Raw genomic sequence first — 18,365 nt, 5'->3', positions numbered from 1 at the left:
AGACCTTTGGTAGTTTATATACTTTTTTCAGATCCATGTTTATATCTTGTAACCCAACATTCCTGTTCTCATGCTTTTCATCCACAAAGTATTTTCTCTTGTGAAAATGGACTGGAAATTTTTGTTCATTATATTAGCTCATGTTGATGCATTTTCATAGCTATATTATTGTAGCATGAGGATTTGTTCCCCATCTCATTTTATTGACAAAATTATAAAACTAAGTTTATATTTACATAAGTTGATTATACATACCTGACCACCAGTCACTACCCTCCCACTGCTATAAACCAGTGACATAGAAACTAACACACACCAGTACAATACAAACAATAGTCCAATGTCTCTTTCCAAAGAGTCCTATGGAAAGACGGAAGAATCATTACAGGCCACTGTGATCCTGCAGGTTTTCAGTTAGTGAATCTGCAACAATTGTTGCTGTATGGGAGTAATGACAGGTGCCTGTAACTTTGGTCCTGTGAGATGAATGGCAGAGAGAATAGTCTCGCTGCTACCTGTCTTCAAAACTCAACACCCTCACCTCCATAAAGAGATAAAGTCTCGTGGGGGGCTTGCACATGGTTTCTAGATTGGGCCTAGTGTCTCTATCAATTTTGTATTTCTTGCAATATTTCACACAAGGAGTGATGACAACCAATTACTGTTACCCTCCGACTGTTGTAAGCTCATGACATAGAAATGTCCCTGACTAATATTACACAGACAAGCATTCAACATTTCATCCCAGAAAGGGCTTAAGAAATATTGCCTGCTAGTATTGGTTGCAGGTTTCCAGACTCAAGCAGTTATGTATGTATATGCCCACAAAGGCAAAAGGAATGGGAATTATTAATATAGCATTGTGCTTGTAGTTTTGTATCCTGTCTTTTAAGTCCTTTATGAGGCTTGGTAAAATTTAGAAAACTATGATTTTCTTCCACTTTATACAGGTAGTTGTCATCCCCAAAATGGTTCAAGCTTGGTACATGGACTCCAGCTCTGATGATCAGAGATTAGAACATCACCAAAATCCTCCAAAATATGCTACTCTGGAGGAGTTGAAGGATGTGGGAGTATTGTACTTTAAGGTGAGTGTAGCTAATAAAATGTTGTTTGTCATACACTGACTAGCAAGGGATCAGGTTCTCCTTTGTATAATTTATACAAAAACTTTAACTGCCTCCACTCTCTATGTTTATATGTACGTGCAATGTGCACAAAAAGATTAGTTGTAAATTACGAGTATAATGGTAACCAGGAGAAGAGTAGGAAGAGTTTTGGATGTACATGTTCCTAGTGAAGAGAGTTGGGAATATCTGACCTTGTTTTGGTGAAAGTTAAGTTTATAGCAGGTTGAATGTGAGTATGAAGGATGAGTGATGAGCAAGTAGCTTTAGAGAGCCTGTGAGAAATCATTTTCTCATTCATTTTTATATATTTTTGTGAAGGGCACTTTTGGGGCACAAGGCAAAGAGGCAGGTGCTTGGGCACCCCAAGCAACCCCCCTTCTGCATGGGCCTGGAAGAGAGTGCAAGAAATAGAAGGGAGCAGAGAGGGGTTGGTGCACAAAAGGATGATATAGCTGAAGAGATGTTCTCATCTGCTTCATTAACCTCTACTATACAATGACATCTGTGTAGGTGTTATGAGGCACAAGCGGGTACACGTGGATGCCGGCGTTGGCGTCTTGGTTACATTTATTTTGTAGCTGTAGCTTAGTGACCCCCGAATTGTGTGAGCTGGTTTGATCATGTTTTCTGTGTTTATTAGTACTCGGAGTGAAAGAGAACAAGTAATACAGCAGTGATTGTAATACAAGTAATACAGCAAGCAATGTAATGCATCATACATTAGGCTTCTGATGCTGTGGTCAAGAATTTGACTCGTATTGAAAAGGTTAATAATTTTCATTGGGTGAGGAGGAGGGGTGTCTTATGAAGAAATGGCAGGGGTAAATTAGCTCTGGCCATCAGGCCATGCTTATCAAGAGCTGTGCCTTGCTGCATTCCCTTTGTCCCAAGCAGTGTGACAGGGGACAAGGTTAATTGCTTTCTCTTATCCATGGGATGCTGAGATGTGAGGGGTATTGAATAGGTTTTAATTGTCATTCCTTTAAAAGAGGGAAGGGCATTTAGTATACATGATTATAATTCTGCCATGCACTTTACTTGGGATGCTAAAAAGTGTTTAACTTGTTTGCAGCTGGACCCAGAAAATTATGAAGCTGGAATAGAGAATATGAAGAAGGAAAGGGGTTATGGTTGCTCTGATGTTATTGAGATAGACAAGAAAACGTTGCCAAACTATGATGAAAAGGTAAGGGTTTTATGTTATCAATTCATCCACTTTGCTTTCATGTTTATTAATAGCAAGGAACCATAAACCTAATTTTAATGTACAGTTAGTTACCTATATATATATACCAAGAGCTTTTTACCCCTTATAAGGGAGGTAGTCAAAGGTATGTATGTACTCCCACCTATTCCACTCCCATCCATCACCCTTTGCCCCCCTCTTGTCTTAGCTCCTCATGGATGATGGGTCATCTCTGTATCCCGCCCACTGCCCTGGATCAGAAGCACTGTAGCAAAACAGAGTACATCCACAGCAAGGCCACTTCACTTAATCAGCTAAACACCCCCATCGAACCCCTCATGCAGGGAAAAGAAGACAAGGAGAAATCTCTTTGGAATTCATCAAAATATCATTCACACATAAGCATCCACCCCTTCTTTGCATAACAGTATCATCTATACACAATCATTCTCCACTCATCTCTATCTGCCTTTTCCCTTCCTAGCTCAATAGACATTCATTTCTTTGTCACAGCCCCGTCTCACCCCATCCTTCCATCTCATCGTCGGTTGTCCCCTCACATGCACTCCCTCTACCTCTGCCTTCCACACTTCTTACTAATCTTTCATCACTCGTTCTTTCCATGTGTCCGAACCGTCCCAATACTGTCTCATCAGCCCTATCTGCCATCTCCTTTTCCTCTCCCACTCTCCTCACCACTTTAATTCTCACTTAACCACTTCCATACGGTGACGCCTACGTAGGTGGCATGAGGAGCAAGTGGGTACTCAATGATGCCGACGTCGCCATCTTGATTATATTTATTGTAGTCGTACCTACGTAATTTCCATTCTCTCTAAACTGGCTTCATCAATTTTCTATGGTTATCAAAATACATGGGTGAAAGAGAACGAACGATTGAGCACTGACTTTATTTTTTATAATGCGATTATTATGACGCAACATCGCACGTCGGGCAGCTAATGCTGCCAGACGTGCGATGTGCCCCAGAGTGAAGAGGTTAATCCAACCCTTTAACCCCTACTATACTCCTCAAACATTTCATCTTAAACACGTTTAAAATTTTCCTTTCAGCCTCTCTTAAATTCCAAGTCTCTGTCCCATACAATGCCATCAGCACAGTCACCCCTTCATACAATCTCCTCTTTGCATCCATTCCCAGGTGCCTATTTCTCATGACACTTTTTAATCCCCCAAGGCATTTACTTCTTTCTCTCTCTACAATTTACCTCCACCTCCATTCTTCTTTTCCTGCCTCATGTGACCCCAAATACCTAAAGCTATCCACTGCCTCCAGCCTCTCTCCCTGTAGACTTACTTCCAACTCGCTGCCATCCTCTACCCTTGTACATCTCATCACCTTACATTTACTCACATTTACCTTGAACTTTTTCTTATTGCATATCTTCCCAAAATCCATCACTAACTCCCTTGATTCTTCCTCTGAACCTGCCACAACCGCAGTGTCATCAGCAAACAACAACCAGCTGGCCTCCCACTTTTCCCCACTTTAACCATCTCCAGGCACCCTGCCCATTACTCTCGCCTTACCTCCCGCATCATCCCATTCATGTACACATTGAACAGCCATGGCAACATGACACATCCTTGATGCAGCCCCACCTTTACCTCAAACCACTCGCTCTCCATTCCCATTCTAACACGGGCTCAACTACTCTCGCAAAAACTCTTGACTACCCTTACCAGCTTTCCCCTAAATCCATATATCTGCAAAACCTCCCTATGCTTTCCTGTCTACCCTGTCATAAACCTTTTGCAAATTCATAAAGGCCCAAAATACATCCTTACCTTTTCGTAATGCTTTCTCATGTATCTGCCTTACCACAAAAATCTGATCCACACAATCCCTACCTTTCCTAAACCCACTCTTTTCCTCTCCTAATCTTCTCAATTAAAACCCTCTCATAAGCCTTTCAACTACATTCAACAAACTGATCCCTCTGAAACTACTACACTCACATTTGCCCACTTTTCCCTTATAAAGTGAAACTATGCCAGTACTCTTCTAGTCCTCTGGCACTTTATCCTTCCTTAGACACACATTAAACAACCTCGCTAGCAAGTCCACTATTACTGTACCTCCCTTCTTCAGACACTTTGTATGACACCCATGTAGCCCAGGTGCCTTAAATGTTCTCATCATTTCCAGAGCTACTTGCACCCCATCTTCTCTTATTTCTCTTCCATTTTCTTCTGTCATCACTGTCATTTTCTTAGCGCCTCCTGCTGCTACCACCAATCCCTCCCTATCATCTTCCACATTCAACAGCTATCTAAAATACTCTGCTCATCTTACTCTCCTCTTCTGTTAAGATCTGTCCATCTGTACCTTTTACTCTTTCTTCTCTACTTGACTCTCCTCCCCCTTTCTATCTTTATTTATTTCCAAAACATCTTTTTATTGCTTCCAAAATTTTGTCAAACTTCTCCCTCATTTAACATCTGCCCTCCTTTTTCCCTCTGTTATCTTTTGTTTTATTTCTCTTTCTTCTTTATACCTCTTAAACTTTTCTCTCGTAAAACAAAAAAAAAGTTGGCCACATTCAATATTTTCCAAGGTAATATGAGAGGTTGGTGTTGTCATAAGAAGCAATAAAGGTTAACTTGGCTGTTGGACGATGATGTGGTGGCACTTGTCTTGCTGCATTGCCTGTGACCCAAGAAGTGTGGCAGGGAAGAGGTGTCAGGATGTGAGGGACATTTTGGATGGGTCGCTTTGGCACTGCCACTCTTGGGTAAAAGGCTCATTGGTAGAGAAATTTATTTTATTATGAAATACACCTTCAGATATAGATGCTATCAAGAGAAAGCGGTCCAGGTCTAATAATTTTTCTAATATATGATATGGTAATATCTTTTAAAACAGATAAAGATTTTTTACACTGAACATCTGCATAAGGATGAAGAAGTTCGTTACTGCATAAAGGGCAGTGGATATTTTGATGTTCGGAATAAGGCGGATGAATGGGTTAGAATATCGTTCTTACCTGGAGATCTGCTGATTGTCCCAGCTGGGATATACCACAGGTTCACTCTGGACACAAAGGTGAGGTTTGGTGAAAGGTAGATTTGTACCTATTTTATTTATTTATTTTTATTTATTTAATTATTTTATTTTCTATTTTATTTATTTGTATTTTATTTTTATTTATTTTTTATTATTTATTTTTATTTGTTTATTTTATTTTACTTTTTTTACTGGAGAACAAAACAAGTAAGTTTGAAATAGTTTTCTGCTTGGTTTGCTTTTGCTGGACATATCTTTTACATATATATATACCAAGGGCTTTTTCCCCCTTACAAGGGGTCTTGGGGAATGTTCTTATCTGATCTGTATATTTCTTGATTGGATGAAGGAGGGGGTCACTTTTGTGTAAAGAAGCAGTAATGGTAAGCCAGCTGTGATTTTCTGGTCCTAGTTTTGCCGTTTGCTTAATTGCCGTTGACCCAAACAGTGGTGGAGAATGTTTTTTTTGTTTTGTTTTGTTTTTTTTTTTTTTTTTTTTTTTTTTTTTTTTTTTTTTTTTTTTTTTTTTTTTTTTTTTTTTTTTTTTCTCTCCTCGAGGTGCTTAGATAGGAGGGAAAACTAATGCTTTGGTCCTGTTGCCCTCGTCCAGGAGGTGCTAAGATAAGAGGGAGGTGGAGTGTATTTAGGGATGGAATGGGTGGGAATGGTTTTATGTCTTTTTCTTTGTATATGTATGTAATATATTATATACGTGGGGGAAAAGCCTTATATATATATATGTATATATATATATATATATATATATATGTATGTATGTACAAATTACCCTTTGCCTTGTGAAAGATGGTAAAGGTTAAAATGTTACCTAAGTCTTTCTCTCTTCCATCAGGATTACGTCAAGGCTCTACGTTTGTTCATGGAAGAGCCTTCATGGACTCCATACAATCGTCCAGCAGAGAACATGGAAATCAGGAAGCAATATCTAGAGAAGATTGAAAAGAAGTTATTTGTCTAAAGAATGATTTTGTTCTTGTTACCAGAGATGATGATTGCAAGAGAAGTTGTTTGCCATCATAGGGAAAGTATCGTGTTTGTTGAGGGGGAATGTTGTTCTTAAAGGGGGTGAGCTTCAGAAATTTTATATTAAAATTTTAAGGAATGACTCTCATGAATAACCTCATGTTTTGTCTGTGTACAAAAGTTGTACCAAACCATAACCTTAACAAAAGTATTAGATTTTCTTAGCCTTTATACAGGTATATTTACAAAACCAGGACTGAGATATAGGTATTTTCATCTATTCCTATTCTTGACTGGCAGGTTTAGTAGTTTGAAAAAGTCACTATATTCCTCTTCATAGACTTAAGGCTTTTCAAAGTCCAAATTTGATTGTTGGAAGATTGTGTAAAGGGAATTTTTCAGGTGATACATGTAAACTCCGTAGTATTGATTAGAGGTGATCAGTGTACAGAAATTAGTGCTGTTGTACATAGAATTGTAAAGGTCCCTTTTATATTTAGAGTGGAGATAATTTTCAGAATAAATTTGCAATGAATTCGTCAAGTTAATATGTGGCCAAATTAGGATATAAGTGTATGAATAATTTTCTTTATCATTCATTTTCATTATTATTTCTTTATTATACACGGTTTCATTTCAATTTTTGCAATTATTAAAGTTGATATGATTATAATTTAAAAAATTATTTCACAAAGGCAGCCATGACCATATGCATTGGTAGCTTCAAATATATGGGCAGCCATGACCATATGCATTGGTAGCTTTAAATATATATATTCTTTTACACAAGAATTCTGGAAAATTACATGTGTAGAAATAGTTTATTTCACTGTATTTCTTCCATAACATAGATGGTACAGTATATATTAGTTGTGCAGCTGAATTTAGCTGTAAGCACTTTTTATCTTAAACTTCACATAGTTGACATCAGTGAGCAGCTGTGTTGATATAGTAGCTCAAGTGTGATTGGGTAAAAGAAGTTTGTTTTTCTTTTCTTTTTTGCCTGTCATACTTGCATGCTAATTTAAAAGTTTCAATAAACACAGTGAGGAGAGGTTATAGTCAACAGCAGAATATTTTTGTGGAATGTATTTGTATGGTGATCAGTATGGTTTGCAGATATTTTGATATGCTTGATTAAAAGATAATCCAAATTTATGTGGAATATTTCTAACCTATGGTGATATGCTTACTATAGAATTGTGACAACACTGCTCTTGTGACAAAGTCAGAGGGAACAGATAGGGGGGTCACCAATTAAGTGAAGCGGCTTTGCTGTGGATGTACTGTGTCTTGCTGCATTGCTTCTGATCCAGGGCAAAGGGCAGGATACAGGGATGACCTGTCATCCACGAGGAGCTGAGGTGAGAGGTAGGAAAGGGTGGTGGATGGGAGTGGAATAGGTGGGATTAGGTATGTCCTTTTGATTTATCTACCTCCCTTATAAGAGGTAAAAAGCTCTTGGTATATTGGAAAGTGATTGTATTGCAGATAATTTTTTCCCACTTATAAGAGAGGTAGCTAAAGTTAAAGGCATTAATCCCCTCCCATTTCATCCCCACATACTCCACTCCCATCCACCCTCCCTCCCTCCCTCTTTTCTTAGCTCCTGGTTGACTGGTCATCCCTGCATCTTGCCCAATGCCCTAGTCAGAAGCAATATAGCAAGATGCAGCACATCCACAGCAAGGTCACTTCATTTAATGGGTGACCCCCTTAGCACGGGCTCAAACAAAGCCTGTGGGAGTGATACTTCACTCCCAAATTATAAAAAAAAAAAGTGGCCCTTTCCATCCCCTCGTGTAGAAAAAGAGAAGGGGAGGACTCCCTTTAGAATGCATCAAAATATCATTCAAACATACTCCCTCACTCCCCACCCATCCCATTCCATGCATCATAGAATCATCCATACACAACCATTCTCCATTCACCCCTATCGTCTGTCTTCTCCCCTCCTTCCTCGACAGACATTCACCTCTTTCCCAATACCCCTTTTACCCCCGTCCATCCATTTCATTTTTGGTTGTCCCCTCATGATCACTCCCTCCACCTCTGCCTTTCACACATCTTTTACTAATCTTTTTTCACTTGTTCTTTCAATATGTCTAAACCATCCCAATACTCTTTCATCAACCCTATCTTCTAACTCCCTTTCCAACCCCACTCTCCTCCTCACCTCGTTTCTCACTCTATCCAGCCCAGCAACCCCTACCATACTTCTCAGGCATTTCATCTCAAACACATTTAATCTCTTCCTTTCTTATGTTCCATGTTTCTGCCCCATACAGTGCTGTCATCTCAATCATCGTGTCATCCATTCCCAAATGTCTATTTCTCATTACACTTTTTAATCCCCCAAGGCATTTACTTGCTTCTCTCAATCTACATTCTACCTCCACTCCTCCCTTTCCTGTCGTATTTGCACCCAAATATCTAAAGCTATCCACTACCAATCTCCATAAATACTCGCTTCCAATTTGCTGCCATCCTCTCCCCTTGTACATCTCGTCACCTTTTACCCACATTTATCTTCAACTTCCCTCTTTCACACACCCCAAACTGTCACAAACTTCCTTAATCCCTCCTCTTCTTCTGTTACAACTGCAGTGTGGTCAGCAAACAATAACTGGCTTATCTCCCATTATTCTCCATTTTCTTTAACTGTCTCCAATCCCCAGTCCATTACACTTACGTTTAACACTCGCACCACCCCATCCTTATATAAATTGAACAGCCAAGGCGACATGACACGTCTCTGGAGAAGTCCCACTTTTACCTCGAACCACTCTCTCTCCATTTCTAACACAGGCTCTACTACTTTCATGAAAACTCTTGACTGCTCTCAACAGCTTTCCCCCTATCCTGTATAACTGCAATACCTCCCACAGTGCCTTCCTATCTACCTGTCCTAAGGTTTTTCCAAACACATAAAGGCCCAAAAAACATCTCTACCTTTTCCTAAAGCATTCTCACATATCTTTCCACAAAAACATGATCCACACAACCCTTACCTGTCCTAAACCTGCACTGTTTCTCGCCAATTGCTCCCTCTGTTCCTCCTAATCCTCTCAATCAAAGCCCTCCCATAAACCTTCCGAACTACACTTGACAAATTGATCTCGCTGAAACTACTACACTTGCACTTCTCCCCTTTTCCTGTGTAAAATGGAACTATACAGACACTCTACCCTCTTCTAGTGTACAGTAGATGGAAAGGCTTATGGGAGAGTTTTGATTGAGAGTATTAGGAAAGGAACAGGGGAAGTAATTGGTGAAGAGCAGTGTCTAGTGTCGGTTTAGGGAAGATAGATGAAAGCTCTGGGAGGCATTGCAGATATACGGGATTGGGGGAAAGCCAGTATAGACAGTCCAGAGTTCTTGCGAGAGTAGTAGAGCTTGTTAGAATCGGAAATGGAGAGAGTGAGTGGTCTGAGGTAAAGGGAGGACTGTGTCATGTTCCTATGGCTATTCAATGTGTATATGGGTGATACATATATACATATACCACGGCTTTTTCCCCCTTACAAGGGGGGTAGCCAAAAAGAAAAAGGCATAAAATCATTCCCACCCATTCCATCCCTGAATACACTCCACACCCCTCCACCTTCCCTCTTATCTTAGCACCTCCTGAATGACGGGTCATCCCTGCACCTTGTCCACTGCCCTGGGTCAGAAGCAGTGTTGCAAGACACAGCACATCCACAGCAAGGCCGCTTCATTAAATCGGCGACCCCCCCTCTCCGTCCCCCCATTGCATAAAATGAGAGGACGGGGAGAAAATCCCTTCGGGCTGCGTCAAATTTTGTTCACACTTACTACCTCACCCCCCATCCACCCGCCCATTCCACCTCATGCTATCACAACATCATCCATATACAACCATTCTCCATTCACCCCTGTCTTCTGTCCTCTCCCGTCCTTCCTCAACAGACATTCCCCTCTTCCCCAAAGCCCCCTTCACCCCATCCATCCACCTCATCCTAGGACGTCCCCTCATGTTCACTCCCTCCACATCTGCCTTCCACACCTCTTTTACTAGTCTTTCTTCACTCATTCTTTCCATGGGTGATACAAGAGGTAAATGTGAAGGTGATGGGGACTGGAGGTGATTAAAGATTGAAATGGGTGTTGAGCCAGCTGTTGTTTGCATATGATACTGCATTTGTCAGGAGTAGAAGGGGCATTATCCACTTCGGTACAATGACTCCGAAGTATGCATCATGAGGTGTGAGTGAGTACATGATGCCGGCATCAGCGTCTTGATTATATATATTTTTGTAGTTCTACATAAGGTACCCCCAGATTCTGTGAACTGGTTTGATCATGTTTTCTGCATTTATTATTGCTAAGTAAAAGAGAACAACTAATACAGCAGTGACTTTATATGCGAGTAGTGTGATGCATTGTTCATATGGAAGCCGATGGTCCACATAAGGATTTGACTCTTACTGAAGTGGTTAAGGTAGCTAGTGATGGAGTTTGGGAATGTATGTAACAGGAGGAAGTTGAGGCAAACATAGGTAAAAGTAAGGTGAGATGTACAAGGCAGTGTATAATGTACAATGTAGATGTACAATGGCAGTGAGCTAGAAATAAGTCTTAAAGGAGAGAGGCTGGAGCAGGTGGACAATTTTAAGTATTTGGGACACATGTGACAGGAAAGGGAGGAGTGGGAGGGGAGATAAACTAGATTGAGAGAAACAAGTAGATGCTTTTGGGGATTGGAGAGTGTCATGAGAAATAGGCATATGGGAATAGATGCAAAGGTTGTGCCTACAATACTGCATGGAGCGGAGACTTGGAATTTAAAAGAGGCAGAAAGGAGAAGTTTAAATGTGTTTGAGATAAAGTGTCAGAAATATGAGGGGTTACAATGTTGGATAGCGTGAGGAGAGTGGGGTTGAAGGAGTAGCTGGTAGATGGGGCTGATGAAAGATTATTGAAATGGTTTGGACATGTGGAATGAGTGAGTGAAAAAAAACATTAGCCCAAGATCTATCTCTTCTAACTTCAGCACTATTTATTACACTTTTCCACACATGGGGAGCTGACAATCAGCAACTGTTCTTCTCTTCTTACTGCTTTCAGCCAGTGACATAGAAACATCTCCACACTGATACATCACATGTAGTAATTCAAAGTTTCTTCTCAAAGAGATCTGTGGAAGGTTCAGAGGACTATTGACAGCCACTGATGGGGTTGCAGATCTTCCACTTGAAACTCAAGGTAATGATTGATTGCCATTGTTGTTGTTGTCATTATTATTATTACTATATTATTATTGTGAAAGGTGATGAGATATACAAAAAAAAAAACATTTTTCTGTGTGATGGTTCATGGGAATTTTTACACATACAGTATGGAGATAATACACATAATCATAATTGCATGAAATATATATGGACTGTAAAATAGTAGATCCTATGAAACTTAACAATGCACTGTTATATAAAATGTGGGCCTGAAACAGGAGATTCCTATGTGTATGTCTTTCTAGTGTTTTTAAACAATAACATTTTCATTACTTGTTATGCAAATTTGCATAAAGGTAGAAACTAGAAACATATGATCCTGAGTAATTTCATGGACCTAACTAGCTTTTGGTCAGTGACATTTCACAATTGATCACTTCATTTTCTAAAGAATTAATGAAGCTTTACTGAATCATGAAAAGCACAGACTTGGACACCTTAGTGTGTTGTGCAAGGGTAGTCCATCTCGAAAACACAAACATTCAGATTAGGGTTGAAAACGAGTCGCTCCCCAGTGAAAGCATCGTAAGGGCAGTACTGAAGGTAGGCAATGCCGTTGTCACACTCGTAGAAGGAATGACAGTCCACTGGGTTCGGGAAGTAGATGGGGATAGCGCCATCTGGAAACGGGCAGTCGTACACGCCAGGAGGGGCGGTGGGGCGCAGGGTGCTGCTGCTAGACGTCGTAGGTCGTGAAGTGCTGCTGCTAGACGTCGTAGGTCGTGAAGTGCTGCTGCTAGACGTCGTAGGTCGTGAAGTGCTGCTGCTAGACGTCGTAGGTCGTGAAGTGCTACTGCTAGGCATTGTAGGGTTTGGAGTACTGCTACTGGGGACTGTAGGTCGTAATGTATTGCCATTTGAGGTCAGGGTTGGGCTGGTAGGGAGGTCTGGGGAAGTATATATGGTGGACATGTGTGCATCTGTCACTTCAACAATGGTAGATTCTTCTTGCGTAATACCTTCAGTAGTAAACTCTCCAGATGTGCTCAGGTCATTTGGTTCTGTAGGTCGCAATGTATTGCCACTAGGGCCTAGGGTTGGGGTGACAGGGAGGTCTGGGGAAGTATGTATGGTGGACACATACGCATCTGTAACATCAGCAATGGTAGATTCTTCAGAAGTAAACTGTCCAGATGTGCTCAGATCATTTGGTTCTGTCGTGAGCAGTCCCACAGTCGGTCTCTCAGTGGTGAGGTTTTCGGATGTTTGGGTGATGGTGCTGGAATCCTCTGTGGTGGAGAGTCCAAACGTGCTGTGCTCCTCAGTTGTATTTGTTTCAGTTGTGAATCCATGAGTGGTAACCATCTCAGTGGTAGCCTCTGTAGCAAAGTCGACAGTAGTGACAGCCGGAGTGGTAAACATTTCAGTGGTAGATGAGTCTGTGGTAACCATCTCAGTGGTAGCCTCTGTGGCAAAGTCAACAGTAGTGACAGCCGGAGTGGTAAACATTTCGGTGGTAGGTAGGTCTGTGGTAACCATCTCAGTGGTAGCCTCTGTGGCAAAGTCGACAGTAGTGACAGCCGGAGTGGTAAACATTTTGGTGGTAGATGGGTCTGTGGTTGAAGGCTGTGGTGTGGTAGACGGTGGTTGTGTGGAAGGTGTCAAAGTTGTGGGTCGACTCCCACAGTCCACCTGGTGGCAAAATTAAGTCTTAATCAATTGTCCTAATTTCAAGAAGTGGTCACATCCGCAACCCATTCAGTTACAATGCTGCACAAAAATTGTATCACAGATATGATAAAATATCTAGTGGTCTTTAATGATATTTAGAACCAAATGAAATTAAAACAGCAGGAGTGTGTTTTGTTGATTTGTGGTAGGAATAGATGGGGAGTATGCAGTCTTGAGGTTGCTGATTTTTTTTTTTTCCACAGGGTTTGTTGCTGTTATCACCCATATCCTTCATGAAAGAAATATTTTTGTATTTCCTACAGTATTTGATAAGTCAATCCTTTCACCTTGGATATTAATGTAATGCAATTTTATTCAACCATGGGAGGGATCCATGCTGATAGTGAAAGAAACTTCAAGGGCATTATTCTTAAGTCTGCATACTTACAGTGTGGGTTTGCTAATGTCACAAATCTAGGGGCCATACAGAAAGCAAACATAAGGTGTTTGGTAAACTGACAATTATATTTTCTATTTAATACCTTTCCCCATTAAGCAGTCTCCTTCTTGATATACTGATTACAACTTACTGAATAATGTTTATGACATAAAAATAATCTAATAAGTGCCAGTTCAAAATGAATGCAGAAGTTTTCAAAATGAATGTGTTAGTTTTCAAAATCCTTGGGTTAATGACATCCACAAATTTGCCACAAATACGGATCCCATCAACCTTAGAGTGGAGGAATTTCCATTCCACTGACCTCGTATGCCCAGTTACAAACGTTGAGGATATCGTCGAAGAGAAGGTCTCCTGGACAGTCGTGTTTGTAAGCGATCCCATCGTCACATTCGCAGAAGTAAGCGCATTCCTCCGGATCCGGGATGAAAGTGGGTATAGGCCCATTCACCTCTGGACACATCTTGCTGATCTCATCGAGGCACTGGCCGATGTGCTATATAGACCAGCAATCGATCATGGAAATATGGAGATGGAGTTCTGAGAATCAAATAAGATCAGTGACATGACTGAGGGGAGATAATCGATAGGCCAAATGGTAAAGAGTAAACTTCCGGGTCAACATAAAGTTTTCATTTACTCACCCAGCTATGAACAGACAATTTTATCTAGATGTTGGGAGTCTTTTAGTAATGTTTTGTTTTGTCCATCACCAAAGAACTTTATCCAATAAGGGTGCCTTCTGCCATGTTCAAATATTAATCTTATCCTGAAATAACTAATAATCCTTTAATGATTTTTTTTAAATTGTGAGTGTGTCCCCCAGGTACAGGGTCAAAGCTATGGACTAGTCTTACTTCTATACTCACAAGAGATTGATATGGATAAAGAGAGTGGTATTATGTATTGCTATTATAGCAAGGTCTAAATACCATTCTACACTCTATTAGACAAGTAATACATGGAAAGGCAGACAGAACAATGGAATCCAAGGGGACAACTGGTTCATATACACCCAAGTTCAAAAGAAAAATAAAGAACATATTGATTATAAAAATGACTAAGGCATGTTCTCAATGAATCCTTACCCATCTCGGACTTCGCGCCTGGCTGACCCCCAGAAGCAAAGTAGAGAGAATATACCAGATGGCAAATATCTGTTAAGAAAGATATAAGTTAGTACATGAATGAATCTGAGTCATAGTTTGATAAACTAACATAAAAGAGACAGGATCCTATAAGCAAGAATCCAACTCTGTATACTACAAATAGGTAAATATTGTTAAACACGCATACTATTTGAAGCTAGGTATGATAATTGGATAGTATGAGACTGTACTCCCTCCCCTAACACACACGCATCCACAGATCAGTCATATACGAGTTCTCTTCCAGGAGGGAAATAGCTGTTGATCTTGAGTCCAACACATGATCCAAGACCATGGTGAATCACACACACACATACCCAGTACAAAAAAGAATATAAAGAAATTAGAATCCAAAGAGCAACAACAAAGATGGCCCCAACACTTTCATAATTGACATACGAACAAAGATCGTCTAAACTGGAATTACCAACCTTGGAACAAAGAAGAGAAAGAGGAGATCTATTGGCCATTTGCAGAATCATGAAAGGCATGGAAGTACTTGACAGAAAAGACTTATTAAAAGTGGGATGAAAGAAAAACAAGGGGACATGAAAAGAAACTCAAAAAGGATAGTTGTAGAAGAGATCTGAAAAAAAAATAGCTTTCCGCGCTCTAATCCCTCGTTTTCCCCTTCGGCCTCGGGGCGGAACCCCAACACGGGATCCCCAGCACGAAGAAGAACGCGAAGAAGAACACGAAGATGAACGCGATGAAACAGTAGTGTGTGCAAACACCATACAAGAATTTAAGAACAAACTAGATGCTGAGAGATACAAAGACGGGTCACTGAGCATAGCTCCCCTTCCCGTATAATACAACTAGGTAAATACACACAGCTCATAGATTGGTTTGAATACAAGACTAAACAATAAGACTTATGAGGAAAGGTTGAGAAAACTGTGACTTCCCACATTGGAAGAGCAAAGAGAGGTGGCATGATAATTATGTTTAGATCAGAAAAAGGTATGGAAATTTTTTACAAAAGATCTGGCGGTATTGTAAGATTACACTAAAAAGTTTGAGAAAGTATTGTTTAAAAGACGTTCGATATTATAGCTTTCCACATAGAAGTGCAGATACATAGAACAATACAAACAAATCTAAACCAAAGTTCATTAAGTGGAGGCAAAGGGACAGAAATGAGCACAGCTCCAATGATATATACTCATACTTTACCTTTACCGGATTGCTGTCAGGTGACATTGGCGACCATGGAACTACATCCATGTCTTTCCTCGGCCAGCCTGACAAGATCCGCAACCCTCCATTCATCCCTGATGTGTTCCAACGATGTGTCCATAAACTTGACTCTCCGACTTCCTCTCACCCTGTTCCCCATTGCTTTCCCCAACAGGCATTTTCATTCAAGTCCATGCCGTGTCAGTATATGGCCCAGGAATTTTATTTGTTTCTACCGGATGGTTTTCACCAGCGTTGTTTTTACTCTAGTTCTTCTTAGGAGAGTTTTTTTTGGTAACATTTATATATTTACACACACACAATTGGTCGCGACTTGGTGGCGCGGTTGGTAGAGCACTGGACTGCGAAGTACGGGGGTGCTCGCAGTACCTGGTTCGAATCCTGCCCAGGGCCGAAATTATTTCGGTATCGCTGCGCTTCGGGTCGTTACTCTGACTCTCGTGGGCGGGGAGTTGGGTGTGTGTGTGTGTGTGTGTGTGAAAGGTCATAGCATTACCCATAGATCGGTCATATGAGCTCTGAGCTCTCTTCCGGGAGGGAAATAGCTGTCGATCACGAGTCCAACACGTGATCCAAAGACTAAAGTGAATACACTGATAAGGCCTAGACTAGAATATGCAGCGACATTGTGGTCACCCAGTACCAAAAAGAATATAAAGAAAATAGAAAGAATCCAGAGAGCAGCCACACAAATGGCCCTGCACTTGCAAATTTTTCATATGAGAAGAGACTGGCTAAACTGGAGTTACCGACTCTGGAGCAAAGAAGAGAGGCGACCTACTGACCATCTACAGAATCATGAAGGGCACAAAAATACTCGATAGAGAGGACTTGTTAAACTGGGACAGGAGAAACACAAAAGGACATGGAAAGAAAAAAAAAAACGGTTATAGAAGAGATCTGAAGAAAAACAGTTTTCTACAGAGTGGTGGACACTTGGAACAAACGACGAAAAAATAGTGTGCTCAAAAACCATTCATGAGTTTAAGAGCAAACTAGACTGTGAGATACAAAGGTAGGACACCACGAGCGTAGCTCCCCTTCCCGTAAAATATTAGGTAAACACACACACACACACACACATATATATATATATACAAGCCGCGGGCTTCGCCCTCCCTGGCTTCGCCGGGGGCTTGGCTGCGCAAACAGCGGCCTACGGCCGCAGCTTTCCGCGCTCTAATCCCTCGTTTTCCCCTTCGGCCTCGGCCTCGGGGCGGAACCCCAACACGGGATCCCCAGCACGAAAAAGAACGCAAAGAAGAACGCGAAGAACACGAAATAGAACGCGAATAAAAACGCGAGGAAGAAGAAGAACGCAAAGAAGAAGAAGAAGAGGAACGCGAAGAAGAAGAGGAAGAATACCACCTGACCCCGACTTACCCAAGCGCTTTTTCAAGAATATTTTTAGGACAAAGTGTCACCGTAATACCACCTGTCCCCGACTTCCACAGCGTTTTTTAGAAGAATATTTTTATTTAGATATATATATATATATTATATATATATATATATATATATATATATTTGTGTGTGTGTGTGTGTGTGTGTGTGTGTGTGTGTGTGTGTGTGTGTGTGTTGTGTGTATGTATAAATATATATATAATATATATATATATATATATATATATATATATATATATCATATGCGCGTGCGTGTATTCGTTCATTTTCACGATATATGCGTTGTTTTGGCCATCGCGCAGTTAGAAAATCGCGCTCATAGAAAATGGAATGCATACCCCTTGAGCTACATCTATTATGGATATGGAAAGATGAAACACCACCAATCATGTCACAAAAATTCATTTATTATGCAAATGAAAGCATACTGCATTATGAATGAGCAGTGCAGCGGATTCCTCTAGAGTTATACCTACCGTATGGAAAGAGGATGAAACACCAACATATCACAAAATATAATATATTAAAAAAAAAAGACGTACTGCATTATGATTTAACATGTTATACGACTATATTGATAAATGTTAAAGAGGTTAGTGTATCAGGTGGCCGCTTGGTGGCGAACTGATCGCCGGCGCGCGATTTGAAATTGTGGGTGGCAGGGAAGATGAACGAGTAATATGAAAAACGTAATATGAAATTAATTTCTAGTATCACATGGCGCGCTAGATAGAAAAAGTTACTAAAACACGCGAAAATAGATGAATATCTGCATATACTGTATATATATACTCGTATGTACATTATATATACATATAATATATATATATATATTATATATATATATATATATATGCTAATAAGAACACGGGTACGTGTGTTCACTTATGCAAAGTAGACCACTTGGAAAAAGAAACTAACGAAGCAGAGCGCTTTCGTATATTACATCTTCAGTGCAACAAGTA

The 18,365-nt window shown here is 40.4% G+C and overlaps 2 protein-coding genes across 3 annotated transcripts in view; one reads left to right on the top strand and one right to left on the bottom strand.

The window, feature by feature from the left end:
* Positions 1-7,483, top strand: part of Adi1 (acireductone dioxygenase 1) — a 38,151-nt gene extending 30,668 nt beyond the window's left edge. For both annotated transcript variants that reach the window (XM_076173521.1, XM_076173522.1), the window contains exons 2-5: positions 951-1,088; positions 2,203-2,316; positions 5,204-5,383; positions 6,195-7,483. In XM_076173521.1, the coding sequence (XP_076029636.1) occupies positions 951-1,088; positions 2,203-2,316; positions 5,204-5,383; positions 6,195-6,320 (558 nt within the window). In that variant the 3' untranslated portion in view covers positions 6,321-7,483. The remainder of the gene's footprint in view (positions 1-950; positions 1,089-2,202; positions 2,317-5,203; positions 5,384-6,194) is intronic.
* Positions 7,484-10,840: 3,357 nt separating this feature from the next.
* LOC143018256 (uncharacterized) lies at positions 10,841-15,400 on the bottom strand. Its single transcript, XM_076173516.1, has 3 exons — positions 14,737-15,400; positions 13,953-14,144; positions 10,841-13,209 (listed from the first exon to the last, which is right to left on the bottom strand). The coding sequence occupies exons 2-3, from the start codon at positions 14,109-14,111 to the stop codon at positions 12,016-12,018; spliced, it is 1,353 nt and encodes a 450-aa protein (XP_076029631.1). The 5' UTR covers positions 14,112-14,144; positions 14,737-15,400; the 3' UTR covers positions 10,841-12,015.
* Between the last annotated feature and the right edge of the window lie 2,965 nt (positions 15,401-18,365).

This window comes from Oratosquilla oratoria, chromosome 34 (assembly GCF_046742065.1).
Source record: "Oratosquilla oratoria isolate Oo_2021 chromosome 34, ASM4674206v1, whole genome shotgun sequence".
Taxonomy (NCBI): domain Eukaryota; kingdom Metazoa; phylum Arthropoda; class Malacostraca; order Stomatopoda; family Squillidae; genus Oratosquilla; species Oratosquilla oratoria.
This window is presented reverse-complemented; position numbering and strand designations above follow the sequence as displayed.

Excerpts from the sequence above, each read along its gene's own strand:
- LOC143018256 (XM_076173516.1), bottom strand. The coding sequence starts at position 14,111 with ATGTGTCCAGAGGTGAATGGGCCTATACCCACTTTCATCCCGGATCCG. Across the intron at positions 13,210-13,952 it reads TTTGTAACTGGGCATACGAG|GTGGACTGTGGGAGTCGACC; the intron begins GTCAGTGGAATG and ends TTTTGCCACCAG.